Genomic DNA, 24,772 nt, shown 5'->3' with positions numbered 1-24,772 from the left:
TTAAAAGATGAATATTTCATCTGCCTGTTCTGAAGCTGTTGGCATGCATTTAGCCTCTGGCTACCATTGCAAAAAAAAGGTAGCAACATAAACAGAACATTTTTCAAGCTGTCTCTCGAACTCTCCAAGGCTTTAACGTTGCTGATGATTCTTGCTGAATATATTGGCATACAAAACAAGCTAAAGCAAACTATGAAATCCTGCGAGAGAGAGAGAGAGAGAGAGAGAGAGAGAGAGAGAGAGAGAGAGAGAGAGAGAGAGAGAGAGAGAGAGAGAGAGAGAGAGAGAGATAGGGTGGTCCGTGGGTGTTCAATTTATTCCGAAGTTTAGTCTGGCTCAATACCAATGCAAAAAAGTTTGCAAACCGCAAGGGAAATCTTGTAATCTGCAGACATAAAATGATGTTAATTTATTATGCATTGCCTAAGCGAGTGGTTCAAATAAAGACTGGCATTAGCATCTTATTGTTGGTAACAATATTGATGCTTGCTGCATAGCATAGACAACAAAACATTGCTTGCAAAGTGTTGTTTGCAAAGCGTGCTTGTTCGACCGTAGAATTGGCATTGAATAAATATTATAAGCCCTGTCTTTGAAACCGGGGATATGTTTTATTGGCATAATGAGTTTGAACACTGTTAAAATTTCACTTGGTAATGAGAATTAAAACACATAAATCATCAAACTCAGGTGGGATATTTAGATTCAGATTTATATATGCACATTTTTAAACCTTCATATGCTCATCTTAAGTGTTGGATGTGTTAAAACAAAACTTTTCCCACATAAAATATTTCGCATTGGTTCAGTCAATCACCTTTTCTTTTATTCCCCTAGAGCTGTAGATATTTTGTCAATGGATCAAGATTCAGAACTTTAACATATTTGCAGAAAATAAAAAACCATAAGTTACTTGTGTCAATAGATTTCCTCTGTTCTATATGTTTGATAATGTGGATATTTTCAGAACCGTTTCTTAATTTTTCATATTCACTGCAGTCCTGCTCTCTCTCTCTCTCTCTCTCTCTCTCTCTCTCTCTCTCTCTCTCTCTCTCTCTCTCTCTCTCTCTCTCTCTCTCTCTCTCTCTCTCTCGTAGTTTTCTTGGAGCAACAAGTACTATTTCTATTAAAATATGATGAAAAATGTATAAAAACCATCAGGCTTGGGATCTTCCCTTATTTGAAAAAAGAAAAGGTGATAAGGCTTCTCACTTTTCTGTATCGACCACAACAGAAGGTCAAATTTAGATTCTGTTATTTGACAGTGTAACCAGAAATGCATTTAGAAAATAAAAGCCTGTTCTCTGATGTAAACAGTATCATACGGTACAATGGTAATCCATCTGCACTAGGAGGATAGCAGAGCTTAATACAGCAGATCTAATATCCTCACTGTGGAGAGTGATAATAAAAAAAAAGAAAGGTAAATTCATTGCATAACATTGTTGCATAACTGTGTGCTAATAGGGCCTATATCATTTATTTATGTAATGAAGTAACGAATCAATCTGACCGCAGTCTGACTACATTCTAATTCTGACTACATCTACAATAACTCTTTACAAACTTGTATAATACAACACTCTCTTTATTCTGGACAAGTACTTTTGTAAAAAGCGAAACTTTATAATTGGCCAATTTCCTACATAGTTGTGCTAGTTCCACTTCACGGTCTATTTTTTCTTACATAAAAATAAACTGAAATCAATATTTTAGGGCCATGTTTCAGTAAGTAGCTGTGGGTTCTGGATTACACTGTCTGGGTTGAGTTTCACAAAACAAAACATCAAAATAAAATGAAATAAATAAAATATAAATAAACAAATAAAATAAAATGGTTGGTGCAATAAACGGATGGGTGCACTGACTGATCAAACTGTGGATTGATGGATGTGAGAATGGATGGACAGACTGATTGATTGGTAAAGGGGTGGGTGAATACATGAAAAGGTGAATAGACTGATGGGTTTATAAATGTATTAACTCATTAACTCATTATTTAATTGAAAGGACGCCCACCTTAGCATGGCATTCTTCCCATCACTCCTTGTACAGCGCAGTTGCCGAGTCTGATAGCCAATGGTGATTTCCCAGGATACTTTGTGGCCACTTTCATCATAATGATTTTGGTGGGCAATGCTCTCGGTGTGGCGTTTGATCGTGTATGCAGCCTTGACTGTTTTTTTCTCATCATGCCCAAAATTGAAGTCCACCGTTGTCTTTCCAATAGGTGCCATCCCTTTAAGTCTGCAAGGGCTCCAGGGCCCCACCCACAAACTGTAACTGTATTCCTGTTGGTCAGAGGGACAGAGGGCAGGGTGTGCGTTGTCATGGTTACAGGGACGTGTCTGGGTGAGGATGGGACAGTCTGCTCCTCCATACAGGGGTGTTGCCAGCACATGCCTGGTGCGCTGTTGGAGGGCCGACCCGCAGGTGCGACTGCAGGTGGACCAGTGTGTGAAGGCGGAGACGACGCAGTCGATCGGGCAGGGTAACAAACACGCCTGCTCTCTTTCTGGAGGTGAAGAAAACGCTTCACACACATGCAGGCTCACCCTGGTGCTGTTAGTACGCTTCACACACACCACATCTCGCTTTTGTACTCCACGCTGAGCCGTCACACATCGATTGGCTGGGAGGAGAGGACTCGGGGTGCAGGGACCCCAAGGAGACAAGCGCCACTCAAACAGATCCTTTTGCCATTCGCACATCTTCACACACACTCGCTGGTGCGGTGGGCGGTCAGATGGAAAGCAATTGGACTGATGAGTGCTCCAGCCTTCAGAATGGACACACCACACCGAGCGACTCTGGAGCCCGACGGAGCCGCAATCATTGGCCACACATACACCCCATACACCTACAGGAAATAAGAGAGAGACACACACAGGATATGAAGTGATTTATATTACTATTGTAACCAGTGTCTATTAAAGCCCAAAAACAGGCACAGCGATGAGCCTTGATTCATCTCACTTTAGACATGTGTATTCAGAGAGATAATCATCTTTCATTATTTTAGAATAGCACTGTCAGATGATTACAGAATATATATATATATACGTATATGCTAAAACAATTTAACCATTAAAATATGTACAAATATAATATAATATAATATAATATAATATAATATAATATAATATAATATAATATAATATAATATAATAACCATTCAAAAGTTTGGGGTTAGTAAGAAATTAATACTTTTATTCAGTATGGATGCATGACAGTAAACACATTTTATAATGCTACAAAAGATTTCTATTTCAAATAAATATTATTTTTAAATTCTATTTAAACAAATGAATTTTCTTTATTTAATTTTTCACAAAATTTGAGTTTTATCAAATAAATTAAGCCTTAATCTGGCCCCATTATAATATAATATAATATAATATAATATAATATAATATAATATAATATAATATAATATCAGTAATTCTATAAGCGGTTTGTAATATTGTCAATTTAAAGCAAAAGTATAAGTTGAACACACATTATAACTAGTGATACAGTTGCTTCTGACCTCACATGTTAATATCCTGGATGTATCATTAACTTGAACTTCATTCATTTTAAACTGGCAAATTTTAGTGATAATTGTTTTAACTCAAATGCAGCAAAAGTTGCCATATGTTAAAATCGCTTCCATTATCCCCTATTAGAAAATAAGGGGACAGAAAGAATAGAGAAGCGATGGGAACAGAGTGAGGAAAGGCAAAAAAGTCAGAGGGGGACAGATGCTTTCAGCAGAAAGTCTGACATCATTGCTATCGTTCCTCAGGGGATGTCAAAGGCCATGTTCCCTTCATCAAGCCAGCGGTGAGGTCACCAAAGAGACCTAGCATCCTCCAAATGCCACCTAATGCACAACGAAGCAGACAGAAAGCATGTGAAAGAGAAAGCGAGCCATATGGGATGACATCATTACTGTATGAGCACTGAAGTCAGAGCCGAACACACATTTGATCATTAGGCTGTAGTAGGTCTTCACAGCTTGCTAATTACTGCTCGTGCGCTCATCCGCCTTAGTCAAATATCAATTTACTCAGAGGCAGTTCAGGTAAGACTTTAACCGCAGAGGCCTGTCCTACAGAGATCTCCCGGCTAATCAGGATTCTGATGGATGGCATGCTGATTTAAGACTCTAGATGTGGGAATAATCACTTTGAACTGAAGCAATGTGAGAAAAACCGAAAAGAGATTTTTGTTGTTGTGCTTTTCTCTGTTTGAACTGACATTTCTGGGGAGGAAAGTGGAAAAACAAGGATATCGTGAAGCTGAAGTGTGGCTCATTTACGCTTTTCTGCTAGTGGAATTTAGTGGAAACCATGTTGCCAGAAATGCAGATCTATATCCATTGATTTTTTTTTTCATATCCTTATGAAAATTATATATCGATTTGGCTGCAGTCACTTACACTAGCATTCATACGTTTTTGAAGTTGGTAGGATATTTTAATATATTTGAAAGAAGTCTCTTATCCTCACCAAGGCATTTATTTGCATTCATTACTTGAAATATATTCAAATAGAAAACAGTTATTTTATATTGCAATGATATTTCACAATATTCAAGTTTTTACTGTATTTTTGATCAAATTAAATCCTTCAGAAATCATTCTAATATGCTGATTTGGTCTCATCAGGATTCTTTAATGAATAGAAAGGTCAAAAGAACAGCATTTCTGTCATGACAACTCTCAGAGTGTTTGGCATGGTAATGGGTATGACACTGTTGATATATTTGGTTTTATCAGAAAAGATCTGCTACACCGACCGCTGCTGTTTCTGCAGAACAACTATTTGAAAGTTGAGCACACAAGTCCATTGGCTGCTATACAGCAGGAACCAATCAGCTGTGCCCTATAGAGACTGATGTCATTGCAAGCAGATTGAGTTAAGAACCTATCAGCATGTGCCATCTAGAGTTTCATGACAGAACTTTGTATTTATTTGGAATAGAAATCGTTTCTGTCTTTTTTCAATTTGCAAGATTTAGAATGGCTGAATAACAGTGTTCATTAATTATTTATTTTTAATTGTGAGTTTACTGTACATGTACATTAAGACCTTATGTTTTATGCTAACATATTAACAGCTATTGTTTTAACCTGTGGAGAACATAATTCCTCATTAAATTATATTTATTTATTTATGAGGTTTTATTAAGTATGACAATAATAAATAAATAAATATTATTAAAATCCCAAAGTAATTACAGTGGCCCCATATAGTATTTGCACACTTAAGCCACAATAAAGAAATACAAATCTATGAAATGCATTGCATTATAGATAGAAACAAATGGAATACTTCTAAATATAATAAATCTTAATTATAACAGACATATTTTTGTGAAATGCTGCGCTCGCAAAGCATGCTTACCACTTAGTTTGATATTTACTGTAATGCAATGAAGCCTCCAAATACTTGAAGGTACATACATGTACATTTTGTTGGAAGACACACGCACGCACACACAGACACACAAAATGTTTTTTATATTGTAGGCAACAATCTGTATATTCTATCCCCTACAAAAAACTTACCCATCACAGAAAACTTTTGCCATTTTTCTAATTAAAAAACATTGTTTTTTCTAGTATGTTTAGAAGCCATTTGGTTTACTAGGACACAGGAAGTGTCCTCATAAACAATGTTTACGTTTTAATACCCATGTAATTATACACATTTGTGTCCTCATAAACCATATAGAACACACACACACACACACACGCGCACACACACACACACACACACACAGATTCAGACAATCACTCTCACAGCCGTGACAAGCTCCTTCCAACTTTCAAACTGACTTGTATGTCTCACAGTGAGTTGATCCTCTCTCCCTCCGTCTCTCATGTGGCCATCACTGAAACGCAGCAGGCAGGCAAAGAGAAACAGAACTGAGATACAAGCAGGACCCTGTCCCATGGTGTCACAGCAGCTTAAAGCTGTGAGATAGGATGAGGTCACTCCGAGGGCATCGGAAGCAAAGTCACTGTCGGTTAGATCGTGAGTGGTTTTACTCAATTTTGGCAGCACAAAGGCAGATTGAACTAGGATATCTTATCTAGTAGAATCCACATTATCAATTTCTATTTACTTGCAAAATGCAAATTTTGAGTGAAAATTGAAATTGGTTTTCATTCCCACAGGTTTATCCTCAGGCAAAACCCATCGGCCTCCACAGCAGAAAATATTTCATTAGCAACAATCAGAGGCTTTGGTTCAAGCACACCTGAGACAGGTTATTTTCCGCTATTCAGACTTTCAAAAGCCTCCCAGAGTTCCCTCTATGGTGGGATTCCTCAGCGGCTGTACTTCCATTATAAAGACCGCCTGCGAGACTGCGGGTGCAAACCAGCGCTATACTGCTTGCTTTACCTCCTCATCACCTCACGTTGAAAACAGAGCTCATTTTTAAAACATTTTATCCATTTGGCAGATACTTCGTGTCCTAAAACAACGTTAACAACATTTTCATCCGAACATGCATTCCCTGGCAATCTAACCTGTGACCCTGGCAAGTCTTTACAGCCTAAAAAATATCAAGCTAAAAGCTGTGGAAAGTTCTTTAGTGCTTCAGTACACCGTTTTTAACATGCATGCACTGCAACTACTGTAAACTAGATCGCACTCATTCTTGGAAATTATTAGCGCTCGTGATAACTCAAGATCTTAAGCGCTCATATTACGTGACACTAAGGATCTGAACACCTTTCAAAATAATCGTATAAATGCAAACAGCCGCACATAAGAACATCATTCATATGTTAAATACACTACTAGTCAAAAGTTTGGGGTCTGTAAGTCTATAAGGTCTGTTTTTGCCATTTTGAAAAACATGGAAAGCCGGAAATTTCCGTCAATGGCGGGAAAGAGTTAATAATCTCTTATGCGTAAACCAATAACTAATGCGAGTACAGGAATTTAGAAGCCATTTAGATGCTAAGACGCTATGCTACACAACTATGCTAAAAAGTTTGCACATTTGTAACATGTTACTCCCAAAACAGATAAATAAGAGTATGCAAATGCTAAACCAAATCACATTCACAGATAGTCAAGTATAATTGGAGACTGGCTGTGTCTTGCTACAAACAAGTGCACTGGTACATACAGTATGCAAACATCACTACTCAACAACACAACCCTTGTTTATGCCGAAAAATAAATCGAATTATGAATTTCTGATGCCTGAAAGTGTCAGGACTGTTAGTGTTGTTTACACATTTAAAAAAACACAAAACATTCCCTGACCCAGAGGTCTCTGGAGACGGGCAGCATCCTCCCTCTCACCAGCGTGAAGAAATGTTCTAGTCTGACACTCGCACAGTTTTTGGATGCATCCTGGGTGAAACAATAGGGCACATGACAGATTAATTACTCGCTGATGGTCACGGATTCAATTACAGTGCTTTTCTGCCTATCACAGACACTTTAGCCAAGAAAATTGAGCTGTTTTTGGCCTGTCACGATTCAGTTGGAGTTTGAGGTGAGGATTGGTGGATTTTGATGCCTTAAATGCAAAAGGTTTGGGATGTATTTTGGTTTACTTGTCTGTGAATGCATTATGTGGGTTTACCTTCAAGTTTACACAGGTTTTCCTGGCAAAGTAACTGCAGATGTACATACGTCATCACATTAACAACGAACATGTTCTACTGACATTTGACAACCAAAACGTCAAAATACTTTCATCGTATATTTTTATATCTATAGTTTTATCATTTAAATCCCAACAAGCCTCTTTGCTCATTTAAAAGAATGGCTTAAAGTTCAACAAAAAAATGGAATCATACTTGTGCTAATTTTTCTTGTATGGACAAAAAAGAAACCACATTTTTCAAAGTTTCACATATTTGTGTGTGTGTGTGTGTGTGTGTGTGTACATCTGTATACTGCGCTGATTTCTCCTCGTTCCCTCCACAGTAATCAATCAAACAGAGAGAAAGAAAGAAATTAGTGCACAACTAATGAACTGAACAGAAAACAAAAGGCAAATGGATAATAGATGGTCAATATTCACTGCTGAAGAATTGCTCACTTCTTTTCTGTGGGCTTTTCATACAAAACAGAAAAAAAGGAGTATTTGAAAAAGGAAAGAATGTGTATTTTCACATATTATACTGTGAGTGGTCATCACTGTCCTATCATTTTGGCAGACACACAGCTTCATTCTTGGTCCTGCTCTTTCCACGGAAAAATAAAAAATATTATATTTATCTCTTTTGCCTTAATGAATCTATTATTGCATTATACTGAAGACTATTGTGCACATTTACATCAGTGATGTATGAATTATTCATGAGAAGACATGGCCCTATCCTTTACGGATACTTTTTCAGCCTGGTGACAAATAATAAAATAATAATACTAATAATAATGCAATTATTTCTTCAGTAGTAGTAGTAGTATAGATGTGTTTAATAGAACCTGTCATAAATAAAATGCAGCTCAAACTGCTTCACAGGTATATAAAGTGAATGTTTTAATATGTTTATGTTACCAGGGCTTTCACTGTATATGAACTGCATACTTTTATACCATGTTGTACATTTTATTCTATTCATTTTATGTATGAAGACGTGTAGCTAAAACAGTTGAACATGACTGATGCAAAAAACTTGAACTGCAAAGTATGTAGTGGATTCAATCACATGGTAAATCAAAATGTTGAAGACTTTGACAACAAAATTGCCTTTTAAAGCAGACAAAATACTATATTAGCAGATACATGCGCACATAATGTATTAGTTCTATTCAGAAACGTACCAAAAAATTATGATTCATCTCGTTTGCATTGGCATGTACACATTTTTGTCAAAAAAAGGATAGAATTACAATGTCTCCTTCCATAATACTGCTAAAAACCATAATCTTCTACAGTCAGACCGCCTGTCTTCATCTGTCTATTGAAGGTTAATTTTCACCTTCGTGTTTTGTGAGACAGAGTCATTTTCGGTCCAGCTCGTGACGAGGAACTCCAGGGAGACTGGTTCAAAATGAGTCTTTCAAGCCTTCAGAGTGCTTTTAAGATGCAAACGCAAGAATTTGCTCTCCTGTCTCTAATATATTTTTCTCATTTCCAGGAAAACTCAGCAAAATTAAGCACACAAAAAAAAGCTCAAGAAAATCAGACCTTGAGAATAAAAGAAAGTGTGTAGGTGCACAAATGAGCACTTCTTCATAGACAGAACAAAAGTGGACACACTCCTTCAAGATGAAACCAGTATCGATTTTACATTGCAGGAATCATCACCCCTGTGGACCCGCAGAGCTGCCGTTCGATCCACACACAGCACGGGAGGAGACCTCTGAGAACTGACCACTGCTTCACAGAAAAACTTCAACGTCCTTATATCATCCATGCTTCATCTATAAAGCATTGTCAAAGCTGCCTTCATTAGCATTAGACCTGTTGATATGTCCATCCAGCCATCGATCAGTGCGGATTTCACAATCACTTTCACTTCTGACACTTCTAAAACTGAAACTATCTTTTGGTGCCATATAGATCAATCATTTTTAAAACAAATCTGTGATATTTATATAAAAAAATTACAAATATTAAAGTAGCTGTTTTGTCTGACCTGATCCTAACTTACCAAGGCTGCATTTATACAGTAAAAATCTGTAATATTGTTAAATATAATTACAATTTAACATAAGGGTTTTGTATTTGAATATATTTTAACATGTAATTTATTCCTGTGATGGCACTGCTGCATTTTCAGCATCATTACTCCAGTCTTCAGTGTCACATGATCCTTCAGAAATCATTCTATGATCATTTGCTGCTCAATCAACTTTTCTGTTTTATTATGATCAATATTAAAAAAACGTTTTTATGACAATTTTAACAATGTAAAAGTCTTTACTGTCACTTTTGGTAAATTTAATGCATCCTTCCTCAATAAAAGTATTTATTTATTCCAAAAAAAATTAAAATGAATTCTTACTGACCCAAATTTGTGAACAATATGTGAGAAATCTCTATTAAGATTAAAAAAGTTTTAACACATAAAGAAATAAATAGTTAAATAAATGTTAAAAAAGAGAAAACTTATAAGACATTAACATGACCTTGCATTAAAATATTTTTTATTTTACATACAGTATGTCTTATGTCGTCGTATGAGGGACTCCATGTTCAGATCCCATGACCATCCAAATACTGCTAACTTTGTCCCTATGATCTCCCTGTTACTGGACACTTTTGCTTGTGCAATAAATTAATATGAATTTTTATTTTTGGGTAGACTATTCCTTTAAGCTAGGGTTGGTAATCCTGTTGCATTTTTTTTTATACTGGGTGAAATGGTCCTTCCATTCTCAATACATTTAGTCAATACATTATGTGTTCAGAAAAAGGAATGAAAAAAATCTGACCTCTGTAGCAGCTGTAGGACAGTAAAAACTCTGACCAATCACTGCCATTCGGTGCGAATGTAAAGAACCAATCAGATGCCTCCATGTCTCGTGCCCGCCCGCAACTCGGACCGCAAAAAAAAAGAAAGAAAATATTGTACCCGACCCGCGTTTTTTAAAGTAGCTATAGTAAATGCTCATCGCGTCATGGGCCATAGACGGAGGAACTAGGGGTGCGCATTTTTCTGAATGCTGTATGATATAGCCTAGTGTTTTGTAATAAAGGCTTGATTTATTCATTTATTTCGTTTCATTGTCTTAACAATTAAGATGCTGCATGTGTTTATCCAGTCTAATCGACGTGTGCGTCTCTCCCCGGACTTTCCCAACAAAAACCCCGCCCCCTCTCAGCAAATACATAAAACTGACATTACTGAGCTATATGCGTTTAAAAGTAGCCTATTAAAATGGCACAATGGCATTGCTCAGTTCAACGTGTTGGGAAATCGGGCATTTTGTCCCGCGTCAGCTTTTATTCAAAAGTTAATAACGCACTCAACATTCAAAAGGTAAATAAGGATTTCCCACTTTCATCTGCAGACTGCTCGTGCGTCATCCTCGCGCATTCAGCCAATAAAGTGTAGACCTGTGTATTTCATAGAACATTGTGTCTAGTACTATATAAATTACAAAGGTAAACGACCCGACCGACCGCGACCCGAATATCATTAAAAATATTTTTGGATGACTCGTAACCGCGGGTAACCGCAGGCACCCGCTCATTTTGGATCAACCTGCGCATCACTTGTAGGTACATGCAGCTGACTCCAAATGTGGATGCGCGTTCATGTTTGTGGGGGGGGGCGTAGCTTTGGACGGAGCACTGTCAGGAGGGGGCGGAGCTTAGAAGAGGTGCCACTTTCAAATCTGGCTAGCTCTCCAACATTACCGACCCTAGCTTTAAAGGGGTGATATAATGCCCTTTTCACAAGATGTAAAATAAGTCTTTGATGTCCCCAGAGTGTGTATGTGAAGTTTTAGCTCAAAATACCCCACGGATATTTTTATATAGCATGTTAAAATTGTCACTTTTTGAGGGTGAACAAAAACACCTTGTTTTTTGTCTGTCCCTTTAAATGCAAATGAGCTGCTGCTGCCGGCACAGAGGGCGGAGCTTCAACGGCTTGTGTCCTTTTACCTCACACAGACACACACTGAAAATGTAAAAAACTTTCAGCCTTTTATGTTCAAACCGGAGTCAGACAATGATGGAGAGACTCAAGAAGTGACAACACGTAGAAGCTTATGTGTAGTTATCTTCTATAGTCATTGATTAGCATATTCTGTCATAATAATCTATAAACCGTGTTTTTAGGAAATTTTAGGATTGGTGATGTCACTAACCCGGGAGGAATGTCGCATAGTCCATACCAGCCGTTACAAGCAAATATCTTCCTTTGCTTTGAACTTTGAGCTTAGTAACTTTGCAGATGTTGTTTATGCTCAAACAGCAACATTACACACTAACTAAAGTTAAAAAAATGAAATCCTAATCAACCATCCCTTTAAACAGGAGTGGTCAGACATTTCAAACCCCCCACAATTTGGTCCCTGCATTCAGTCAAGGAAGTTAAATGAAGCTCATTTCCGAGAATGGCATGTTGCCTGATATGAACTTCCTGCCTGAGGTCTTCATAGCCAAATGTTGGATGTTTTGTTACAAGTACTGGAGAAGTGCTTAATTGCGGCATCTTGAAATAAGCTCACAGTAGCTTGGATGCGCCGGACGGCATTAATAGGACAAGTAATAATCTTCTGTTCTTTGCGAGCTGTCAATCTCCCGCTTAACAATTGTTGCCATGGCGACATGAGGAATTCTCAGTGCAACTCCAGCTGGATATAAGATTGATCAGACTTCACAGATAACACAGGCAGATGGTCTCACAGTTTTCTGAACTGCCGTACATCCACGCCTGCTGATCCAAGATCTGTGGCAACAAGGATCAATATCCAACATGGACCACTAATTCAACACTTCTGTTTCCCTCTATCAATTGCAGAATAGAAATGTGAATTACTTTGCTTCTTGACTGAATGTACTGTACCAAAAATGGTAATTCACACATTTGATTATGCAATCCCAATAATATGCGACTTCACTTCTCCAACTGGATCTGACCACAGAGTGTCAGAATTTTCTGGCTCAGGCTGCATGGATCTTACAAACACAAACTGTGTTTAGCATTTCTGAAAACCCTGAAATAATTTATGCATTTTTGTCTAAATATCACACACGTTTACCTAGTGCACTATTAAAGAATGAAAATTATGTCAACGTTTACCTACCATCATAACGTTACGAATACTGTATGTATTATATATTTTTTGAAGGATATCTTGATCGTTCTCATATCAAAGAAAGACTGGTATCAAGATCCAAAAATGCCATATAAAAGTAACTTGTGCACCATATTCCAAAATTTTGAGACATTGAAAACCTAAGCTCCCTATGGCACTCTCATGAGAGAAATATCTGAACAAATAGTTCTATTGATAGAGTTTTTTGGTCATATTTTTCAAAAAGTCCCCTTTTGTGTTGTTCAACAGAAGAAAGAAAGTCATACAGGTTTGTAACGCCATGACACTGAGTAAGTGATGGTAAGTAATCATGGCAGAAAAATACTCATAATTCACCTAGAGACAGCGTAAATGAATTTCTTCCTGTCGTCCCAAGAAGAAAAAACTGAGGAAATATTGGCAACCCACCTGTATTCCAGATGTACTGGCTTCTTTTTGGTGCTTCTGCCACCAGTGGAAGAGACATTAGTGCAACATAAAGGAGAGAAGCCCACAGGGAGAAGATAACGGTAATCTCATGCCTCAGAAATGCCATCTTCTGTCAGCCTGTCGGTATCGAACCTGCAGCAGAAATACACATACGATAGATCGTTACAATAGTCACAATAGTTCTAAAAAGATAAGACATCTTATGTATAGTTGTATGGAAAATTAGATATCAGATACAAAAATACCCCAACCTTCACATTTTAATATTGTTTACGTTACTATGAAGTTTGTTGTGGGTGGTTATTGTGAAGTGGTTGCATACTGGACAAAGTTTGTAACAATTTTGGTTCAACGCAAGTCTATGGGATCTGCATAGCATCACATAAAAAAGTAATACCACACTCATTTTACAATTTAGGGTAGATTTAATGTCCACTGATGATCATTTTATCAACAATTTTTATCAGAAATATAATATTTTATTAATTAAAGGAAAACATATTATAATCTCACACAAATATTTGTTATATGAAGTTGTCTTGATGTATTTTAAATGACAGTTTTGTGTCTGTTTTTGAAGTGGGTCTTTTTTTCCAAAAACAAATATTGAATTTATTTCTATTTCTAAATGCTTCCGAAAATAGTTGTTTAGACTGAATTTAAAATGAATTTAGGAACATATCTCATGTCTGCAAAAGTTCTGCGACCAGCATGTTATTTTCTTCGGGTGAACATTTTGAACACATTACATTAAGTATTTCCCCCTGATATTTATATACAATAACCTATTGTCAGAGAGAATAGTAACTGACCATCCACTATTTTGGGATTGCTATGGTTTGCAAAGTCTTTTTTTATATTAAAGGGGTGGTTGATTATGATTTCACTTTTCTAACTTTAGTTAGTGTGTAATGTTTGAGCATAAACAACATCTGCTAAGTTACGACGCTCGTTCAAAGCAAAGGAAGATGTTTTCTTTTTAAGAAATAGCTTTTTAAGGACTGACAAACAGCTGGAAGGGGGGACTACATTCCTCCCGGGTTAGTGACATTATCAAGACAGAATATGCTAACCAATGACTAAGATAACTACACATAAGCTACATAAATTCATCAACTAACCATTCAGAAATGTTGTCTACATGTTGTTTCTTCTTCTTGAGTCTCTCCATCTTTGACTGACTCCAGTTTGGACATAAAAGGCTAACAGTTTTTGAAATTGTCAGTGCATGTCTGTGTGAGGTAATCGAAGCTGCTAAGGACAAGAGCTCTTGAAGCTCCGCCCCCTGTGCCGGGAGCAGCAGCTCATTTGCATTTAAAGGGACAGACACAAAACGAGGCGTTTTTGCTCACCCTCAAAAAGTGACAACTCTAACATGCTATATAAAAATATCTGTGGGGTATTTTGAGCTAAAACTTCATACACACTCTGGGGACATCAGATATTTATTTTACATCTGGTGAAAAGCGCATTATACCAACCCTTTAAAATACACATTGAAATTTAGGGTTAACCTGATCAAGAAAATAACATAGTTGGCCAGACCTGCCAATGAAATGATGAGTCAAAATGGTGAAATCTCCAAAATAATCAAAAACGAAGCAATAATATATAACAATGTATAAAGTTGTTTTATAAAATCCTTCCTTATAGCACACAACAGAATCTCTATTTTGCTGATTAGTAATGAACTTCCATCCACAGATCCAGATGCGTTTCATTACCTATGTTGGTTTCAATATTTCTGCATAGACGTTTAGCCCAATCAATCAGAGGAAGTGAGAAATCTAGGATCTGCCAGAGAAGAAACCCCTTGGAGACACTGAACACATTTACACGAAAGCTAAACCTGTGAAATCCTTCCTCTGTATCTGTTTCTCTCGTTTTATTCTTCTGTCTCTAAGGCACATATAAACACCTTCCTGAGGGGGAAGAAATATCCATGCAGTCTCTTGAAGGGAATTCATTGGCGCTCGTTAGAGCTGACTGGATGAAGCGTGTGCTCTGCTCAAGGAGAACATTTAAAGAGATGAACGGGACACAAAGAGCCACGGCTGATTCCACTCAGCTAAATTACGTCTGCCACATTCCCGCCATGTCAAATCCGTTACTTAGGGGAGAGAAGCAAGGTTGAAAAGAAAAGGAGGGAAATAGAGAACAGACAGAAGGCGATAAAGAGCAGGAGAGATGGTGACAAAATACTGCAGAGAGATTTTTTTTATGTACCAGTGGATTTTTTTTTAGCCGAATGACTAAATTACAGAGACAATAAACTCCAAACTTCACTTAGTAATTGTGGATCTCCACTGAGACATCTCTTTCAGACAAAGCATAGTCAATATAACAAATAACCATCGGTATGAAGGATGAGAGAATTCCTCTAAGAGTGGGCCTAAATACAGTGTGTCTCCATCAGTACCTCAACAAGTTTGTATGGTATTGGATGATAATTTGGAATAGAACAGTATTGTATGGCATACCATGCTATGGTATGGTAAAGTACAGTATAATGCGGAATTATAATAAAAATATAAAAAATAATAATAATAAAATAAATTAAAAATTATCAAGAAAAATAGTTATAAGATTAAGAGTTAAAAGAATATTAAAAGAATATTTTCAAAATTATATCTGACTGACACACACACATATATAATTTATAAATATAATATATTTTATATTATATTATATATTATTTTTATATTATATTTGGGGTCAAAAGTGATCAAAAGTGAAATAGTAAAGACATATGGGCTGCGTCCGAAATCGAATAGTATGCGAAAAACAGTATGCGAGCAGTATGTCCGAATTCATAGAATTCGAAAAACAGTACGCGAAAAGTACCCGCTACCGGACTTTACTATCCCATGATGCCACGGGAGAGGAGTTGTTCATGGCGGAAACTGTAAGTACTTTTTACTTTTTAATGTTACAAAAAATATATATTTCAAATAAATGCTGTTCTTTTGAACTTTCTATTCATCAAAAAATACTTAAAAAATAGATTACAGTTTTTTTTAAAAGTATTAAACAGCACAACCATTTTGAACATTGATAATAATAACAGTATCTTGAGCATCAAATCGGCATAATGACTTCTGGAGGATCATGTGACACTGAAGACTGGAGTAATGATGTCACACTTTTCATTAAACCTTATTTTAAACTGCTGTTATTTCTCAAAATTACTCTTTCTTTTACTGTATTATTTGACCGCATTACAGTTCCATATCACTTCGCGTTGTTAACTGTAATAACGGAAGATAGGATACAATTCATAACAAGAAAAAACAAGCCTGAGAAGCTGGGCACGTTCGGCAAATATATACAAAATGATGATGTGACATCCAATCACTAAAGTTTTAAGTTGAAAGTGTGTATATATATAACTTTATATCAACATTTAAAAACAAGCACACCCCTGATTTTACTGAAGGTTCACTGGCTGCAATAGTCTAAACAGCTTTTATTTCTGTGTCCAAGACTCTTTACTAGCCTCATGTTTGTTAGCTACTCAGCTCCATTACTTCCCACTGCATTTCCCCTGATGTTTCTGACAGATAATTCCTCTTCTTTCTCCACATCTGTCTCTTCCCTTTGCCATAATCCCCATATCACTCCAATTCCCATCCAGAAATGTAAATCACATTCCATTCAGCATAACACTGACTGGATCCGCATCAATGTTTGGTTAGCTGCCTTGGCTTTGTCATTCAGTTTGAAAGGCCTGTCACAACTAAAGTGAGCTTTGAGACACAGTTCTGCGCTCCTTTCCTCCAAGTGCTGTTATCTTAGAATTCCCTGCTCGTTCCATCGTGAGACTGTAGATTGACGCATAGCATTAAACATGTCTGTTAGCGCTGACCGGAGACTGGAGAGTAATTACAAAGCTAATCAGTTTCGACAGGGCTCCATTCACAGCACACACACACACACACACACACACACACACACACACACACACACACACACACACACACACACACACACACACACACACACACACACACACACACACACACACACACACACACACACACACACACACACATAGAGTAGAAGTAGCGATCTGCAAATGACTGCCTGATTAAAACACTAATTTTTCAAGAAGGGCGGACTGATTTGAGGAATTGCGGGACTCAAGTATTCACTGAAAAGTTTAATTAAATAGTTTGTTTGGCTGATTAAATGGGTGCATCCTTTTCATTAAACCTAGAAATCTTCAGCTCTGTTTTGAGGGTCAAGAGGGTGTAAAGAAAAGAATAATGAACAAATTTATCTTAATCTCCCGCATACAGGCATCATTAAGCCCATGGGAAACAACAATTCCCCCTTCCTAATATAAGAAGTCTATTCCAGGCAGCAATATATATGCATGCATTTAGAAGTCTTTTTTGCAGCTTTAATCATAGCAATAACAAGCACATTAATTTCCACGGCAATTTTCAGCTGGGTTTGCAAGTTGTCTCAACCTCTTGAAATCAGTTTTCACCCGCTAGAAGTGCAATGACATTTTCATAATGCCAGCCTTGGAATGCCTTCTCATTTAAAACATTTACCTCCCGTTAAGATGCACCATTCCTTTGTAACGTGTCCCGTGCTTGAGCTTCAGAGTTGACTCAAATGTTCACGCTTCAGGTGTGGAGGAAACCCAAGTTAAATGCCAACATGACTCACCTCTGTTTAACCTTTACTTCAACAGTATTGTAGTAATTAACCTGGAGGACAATTGAGCTAATCTTGCGTTATCGAAGATGTTGTCTCTTTATCTTATGCTTTTTTCTCTATCGGGATAATTACGTAACGAGTAAACGCTTTGGTTATAATGAAGAGACTCAAGATAGCAACTTCTAAAAGATCTTTCAAGCTTGGCATTTAACAATGCTCTTTCACACAATGCATCCACATTGACTATGTTTTGAATTCAAGATTTTGTTGCACAAGGTTAATGATATAGGTTTTAGTCCAAAAAAACAAATGTCCATGATATTTTCAAATGTGCTGTTTATGCAATTGTACAGAATGTCCAGATCAGTTTGGAATTTTCACAATTAGTCGTAAGATCAAAAGTTTGGGGTTGATTTTTTTTATGTTTTTGAAAGAATGATCCAAAAAAAAAAAAGAAATATTGTGAAATATTATTACTATTTAAAATGAACTTTTTTCCATTTTAATTTATTTTAAAAATAATTTTATTCCTGTCATGCCAAGCTGGATTTTTAGTAGCCATTACTCCAGTTTTCTTCTTATTATTTTTATTATTATCAATGTTGAAAACAGTTGTGCTGCTTAATATTTTTGAGGAAACCTTGATACTTTTTTTCAGGATTCTTTGATGAAAAAGTTCAAGTTTAAAAGAACGTAATTTATAACATTATAAATATTTACTGTTTTGATTTAATGCATCCTTGATAACACTGTAAAAAAAATCTTAATTTTACAGGTAATTGTCTGTATTTTTTACCGTTCTTTTACAGAATTTTACCGTTTTGTCATTATACAGTGAATGTCTGTTATTTTACAGATATTTGCTGTAATTTAAAGGTCCACTATTAAATTTACAGGCAATTGCTTGTGTTTTGGTTTTACATAAATTTTCTGTATTTTTTAAAGAAATTTTCTGTATTTTTACAGAGTTATGTGTAATTTTACATAAAATATTAAGTAATATTTTACAGATTATTTCTGTGAAATTAGAAAACAAAGAATAGAAGGTGTAGCTGCAGAAATCAGCAATTATTCAACATGTTTTCCTTGAAGACCATTAAGCATGTGGGGGTTAAAGTGAGTTTTAAGGTTAATAGTAGGCTATTTAGTAGGCCTATAGCCTACAGTAGGCAGGCCTATTGACTTATAGTCTTTTAATTGTCTTGCTCATTTTGATTCATCATTTGTGTAATTCTCCCCCTAATATCATGTATATTTTATGCATTTTATTAATATTTTAAAAAAAATCTGCGTTGCTGCACATTGCATGGCATTGTGTACGTGTGTGCGCGCGCGCGCTGCAGATTCAAATGATCCGCCACTTTTCCGTTGCTTAGTCCCGCCCACGACGGTTAGCTGGTCTGATCTGTCGTCAAGTTTGGATCTGTGTATCAAGCGCAAGCGAAGCGGGAGATTTGAATTCAGTAGCAGCTACTCTGAAGTGGATTGTGAGATCAACAGTGGGTCAAAGCAATCGTTTTCGTCAAGAGCAGCCGTGAGCAGGAGCGCTGAACACGAGTTATAGTCCGGTTGTCATTCAGTCTGTTCGGATATAACGCGCCTTTTTCATTGAGCCTGGTTCGTCACACCGGACATCATGCCAACCGATCCCTGAGGTAAGAGTCTCATCATACTAAGTTACATTTGCACTATATTTGATAACATTTTTCAGTTGACAGTTTGTTTACAAGCTAACATTAGCATTCTTAAATGATGTCATAACTGGCGTCGAGGACGGCAAAACACTGAAAATGCAGCATGAGTCTTTCAATTTTCCATCTGTTTTAAGAAAGATTGTTGAACCCACATCTCAAAATACCTAATACAAACTTAAGTAACGTTAGACTTGTTATTCTATCAAAGTCCGTTCAATTGTATAAAATCTTCGTTATAATGATGAGTCAGTAAATCAATATCTTAAATGGCGGGCATTTTAAAATAACGTTACTGTCTGGAAGCTGAAAACTCTTCTCTTAAAAATTTCCTTGCTTTAATATAACGTTAACGTTAGTGAAATTGTTTTTGGTGTATTTATTACCATTTTAATAACCACAGTTTTACTAAAAATAGGCCTAACTGTTACCATATTTTCTTTGTAACGTTAGTTAAACCACGTGGTCAATTTTCGTAATGGTGAGTAAGTTAACGTTAACTCTACCGAGACCGTTAATAAATCAAATTCAGTAACTTAAACTAACAGCACATGAGACTAGAATATGAGCACAACATGATGAATTGCAATTCTGCATCTGCTTGCCAATGCCAACACATAGGCCTAGCTGCTAGCTATATGATGCATAACGTTATGTGTATAACGTTAATGATGCTTATAAATAAAATATATAGCATGTTTGTGTTCTTCTGATAAAGAAATTAACTTATTTACAATTTGTAACTGATGCTGCTAAGTCACAGTAAATCATATAAAGTTACATTTACTTTCTATAAATGTAGCTAAAACCACATGCTCAAAACATAACTGTTAGCCTTTCCTGCTCAGCTTCCAGATCATAGTCAGTTCAGTTGCAGTGGCGCCTCCAGAAATGTTTCATAGGGGTGGCCAGATGGGGCCACTTAAAATCTTGGGGTGGCACACCAAAACTATAAACCATAATTTCAGAATTGTATTCTACTGTTGTAGTAACCCATACGGAAATGTAATATATGACATATCCCTATATCGCTAGTGACGCCGTCATATATGTTAAATATAAGACAATATATTGCTATCACATATGCATATCTCTACATATATGTTGATATAGGTTTTTAACATATATAAATTTGCCATATTAAATGAGTATATTGACATATATTAATATGATGTATATGATTATTATTTATATAATACTGTATGTTTTGACCATATATGTCACCGATATGTATAATTTATATATGCCAAACTATTTACTATTTATTTCAAGTCTACAGATCAAGTCTACATATCCACATTTCATTTCAATTTCTATCTCATTATCCACATTTCATTTCAATTTCTATCTCATTTTCGAATCTTTTATAAATAAAATGTATTATTTATTATTATTTTACCTCTTCTTGACCAGCTCATAAAAACAAAACAAATACTACACAAATTCTATTTGAAAACTGATAATTATATATGTGACATGTATGTAAAAAAACACTATTATACATACATCAAATATATGGGCTGGTTTTATATGTCAATTGTTCCATTTTCTAATAGGTTTTATATATGGGCATATATATGGGTATATATATTTTATATATGTGGATATATTTCATATATGTATATTTCATATACCTAGGCTATGTACATATATTTCATTTCCGTATGGGTAAACCGGCCTGAAGAAAACTATCAGAAAGACTTAAGGAAACTCCTACTGATATACTTTGGTTTATTGTGTTATATTTAACGGACAGTGCATCACGTTGCATGAATTTCTTAAATGAAATAAACAGAGTTCACAAGCAGGTTAATAATAATACACACACTCCATTTCATCATCGCAAATAACACATAGCCTATGACTCGACTGACAAAACTAGGAACTAACAGACACATGAAGTAAACTTGTGTGTAGTTTATAAAGTCCAACCTTGCACTTGAAAACAATCTAAACTCTGTTTTTATGCCGCAGCTCTTATTGATGCGACTTACCAGCACGAGAGATGTGAGACTCTGCTGGTGGTGACGTAGCTCCGCCCGCAATATCACGCACACAAATGCGAGTGATGCAACAGCCAATGTCGAGTTTTCCCAATTAATGCATGAATTTAACAGCATTATTTTAACTCTGTTACACATATACATGCACCAGCTAACGACGTTAGCTAGGTAACTCTTGTCAAAACATGTCAAAGACGCATCAAAAAGCTGTTGTAACAGTATACTGTAACCATTTGGCACTTAAAAAGCACATCACGACACATAATTCCCCGTCTTCTTTTACTAAAGAATATTTTTTACTTATTTACTTACCGGTAGTCTTCGTCTTCTTTCTTAACTTCTTTTAAAATTGTTGACCGACGGGCACGCGCTGAGCTGTTGCTGTCTGAGCGCGCAACAGCGGCATGTACGGAGGGCCGGGGGAGGGGCGGGCTACTGTGTGCGATCGAAAGTCTAGATCAGCTTGCCTGCCTGGCTGTGCATTAGGGATGAAATGCATAACTGATGCTACTAAATTTTTTACTGGCCATTGGGGTGGCCAGTGGGGTGGCCAGGAGTCGGCCAGGGGTGGCCATGGCCACCCCTGGCCACCCCCTGGTGGCGCCATTGTTCAGTTGAGGTTGTGCATTGTCCCATTAGAACATATTCTTACTTAGTAATATTGAGTTTTAAAAAATAATAATATTTTTTTATGATTTCAGGTCATCTGAAAAGCAGCTGATCATGGCAAACAAGGTAAGCAGTAACTTTAAAAATTGTAATGGCTGAGTCTTCTGACATGATTGCACTAAAACTGGCATAAAATAAGTATTTGTTTTATACTGTATATTTTCCCATGTGAATATTAATTTGATCCTTGTGGGGCCACTGTGGCTGCACAAGGTTTTGGTTTTGCTACAATAAGACCACGAGTGTTAGATTTCACCCATCTATTCTATTGTTTTTTTTTGTTTTGTTTTTTTAACTAGGCTCTGTCATTTAGAAACATGGCTTTTCCTATCACTGCTATCTTATTGACACATATCTCTACCTTTCATTCCAGCCAGATGATCTGATGGGAGCTGCTTGCATCTTAGCCTACCTGATGGACAACTCTTGCTGAACGAATGACCTTCAACTCAACCTTGCCAACCGCTTCTGGTTTCAGCCAAACCATCATTGCTGTGTGATCCTGCTGATTTGCCTTATACAACATCAAACAGATCCGGCTCTTCCTATCGGAGCTACACAACTCCTTGTCTTGCTCTATCCAGACTGGGCTATTGTAATGCTCTCTTGGCAGGCCTTCCAGCAAGACCTAAACTCAATGCTTCAGATCTATGTGTCCTCCAGCAGCTTGTGTTTTGCAAGTGTGGTGCCATCATCCCGAAGAGACAAAATCACTTTCACTGACCTTTACCTGGACTGTTTCCTGCTGGTGGAATGACCAGCACAACTCAATACATTTTCAAGAAACTGCTAAAGATCCATCTTTTTCGTAAACACTTGACCCAGCAATAATACTATCTTTGTTTAAAAAAAAAAAAAAAAAAAAAAAAAAAAAAACTTGCTTTGTGTACTGTGCTAGACTAAACTGGGACTTGTCACTGCACCTGTTGCTCCTATTGTTCTCTTAATTGGTAAGTCACTTTGGATAAAATGTAATTGTATAAAATTAGTTATATTAGAGTATAAAGGTATTCAGCAATGGCCTTTTAATGTGGATATTTTTACATGTTCTAAATTATATACTAAGCTTGTATTTCCTATCATTCACATATCTTGATGTTCAGTGTTTGTTTAATGACTAATACTGTAAATGTGCAGGTATTCTGTACTTATACATTTAGTTATTCAAAAAAGTTTTGGATTGTAAATTGGATTGAAAAAATAAAAATGAAAACTACCATAAATATACAAACTTTGTATTTTAATTTATGTACTTATTGCATTTTTATACATAACTTCATAGTTATTTTACACAGAAAAACTATTTATTAAAAGACAATTACTGTAGATTAAGACAGCATTATCATAAAAAAACTTTATAAAACCCTAAATTTACAGATTAACCTGAAAGTTAAATGTTTTTTAATGTTATTTGACATAATATATACGTTTTTCCACGGTTAATTAAACCATTATCAACAGTAATATACTGTCATTTAATTAATTTTGACCGTAAAGTCAATTCTGTATTTTTACGGTTTTTGCCTGTAATTTTGTGAAATGGTTATTTGCTGTAATTTAACGGAATCCGTCTGGAAACTTTGCTGCCAGAGATTTACCGTTTTTTTACGGGATTTTTTTTTACAGTGAAGTTATTGTTTTACTCGGCCACACTTTAGTCAATTGTCACTAACTAGTTGCTTATTAGCATGCATATTACTATGGCTGTTTATTAGTACATAAAGCACATATTAATGCCTTATTCTGCATGACCATATTCTACACCCCTTAATCTTACCCAATACCTAAACTTAACTACCTTACTAACTATAAGCAGTAATTTGGAGTTTACTGACACAAAAGTCATAGTTAGTTTAGTTAATGAGAATTGGACCCTGATCTAAAGTGTGCCCAAAAACTATTTTGAATAATAGTGTAAATTAAATAAATTACATAATAATAAATATATATTATTATTTTATTACTGCATTACTAACACATGCAGAACATACTGCATGTGTAATAGAACTGGATAGTGAGGAGAGTATATCCCAGCTGTCTCCAAATAGTGTGTACACATTAGAAAACAGACACACCAGAGTCAATGTCAACTACATTAGGTAATTACTTTAGTGTCAATGTTAATCCACATGTCACAGAGTGTGCAATTTTCCTTTAATTCGGTGTGTGCGTTCATAAATATGTGCATCCATTTCCTGTTTCATCTTGTAAAAAGAGTCTCTGGGAGACCGTGGCATGAGTCATTACTGGCTGGATCAGGTAACGGTCTTGACGGCACACTGTATGCAGTGCTCGGTGACAAACTGACCTTCCCTGCTGCTGAGTCAATTACACTTCAATTAGGACACAGACCCTGCTGTGGACCCGAGCTCTGCAGCAGAAAGTATATGGCAGCTATGGCCAAACCAGCTCTAGCTCAGCTGGAAACAGTCGCAAAAACACTTATGAACCCGAGTGGAAATGAAAGAATCAATAAAACGTACTTTATATAGGGTTCAAGTGAGAGCTGTTCGCAGCTACTGGATTGAACATCTGTTCTTGTAATTTCCTTGGTGGCTGGAGACAGCTAGGT

At 36.3% G+C, this 24,772-nt stretch overlaps 1 protein-coding gene across 3 annotated transcripts in view; it reads right to left on the bottom strand.

Annotated features, from left to right (window-relative positions):
• thsd7bb (thrombospondin, type I, domain containing 7Bb) overlaps positions 1 to 24,772 on the bottom strand; it is a 64,767-nt gene that overhangs the window by 25,478 nt on the left and 14,517 nt on the right. Inside the window, exons 1-4 of one of the 3 annotated variants that reach the window (XM_079598135.1) lie at positions 14,291 to 14,420; positions 13,149 to 13,301; positions 7,272 to 7,361; positions 2,020 to 2,860 (exon numbers count right to left, since the gene is read on the bottom strand). In XM_079598135.1, the coding sequence (XP_079454261.1) occupies positions 2,020 to 2,860; positions 7,272 to 7,361; positions 13,149 to 13,275 (1,058 nt within the window). In that variant the 5' untranslated portion in view covers positions 13,276 to 13,301; positions 14,291 to 14,420. Of the gene's footprint in view, positions 1 to 2,019; positions 2,861 to 7,271; positions 7,362 to 13,148; positions 13,302 to 14,290; positions 14,421 to 24,772 lie in introns of those variants that run through there. The other 2 variants (XM_079598136.1, XM_079598137.1) reach the window with 2 other exon arrangements.

This window comes from Phoxinus phoxinus (assembly GCF_949152265.1).
Source record: "Phoxinus phoxinus genome assembly, chromosome: 22".
In the NCBI taxonomy this organism is placed as follows: Eukaryota; Metazoa; Chordata; class Actinopteri; order Cypriniformes; family Leuciscidae; genus Phoxinus; species Phoxinus phoxinus.
The sequence above is the reverse complement of the archived record's forward strand: the minus strand, read 5'-3'. Positions and strand labels throughout refer to the sequence as shown.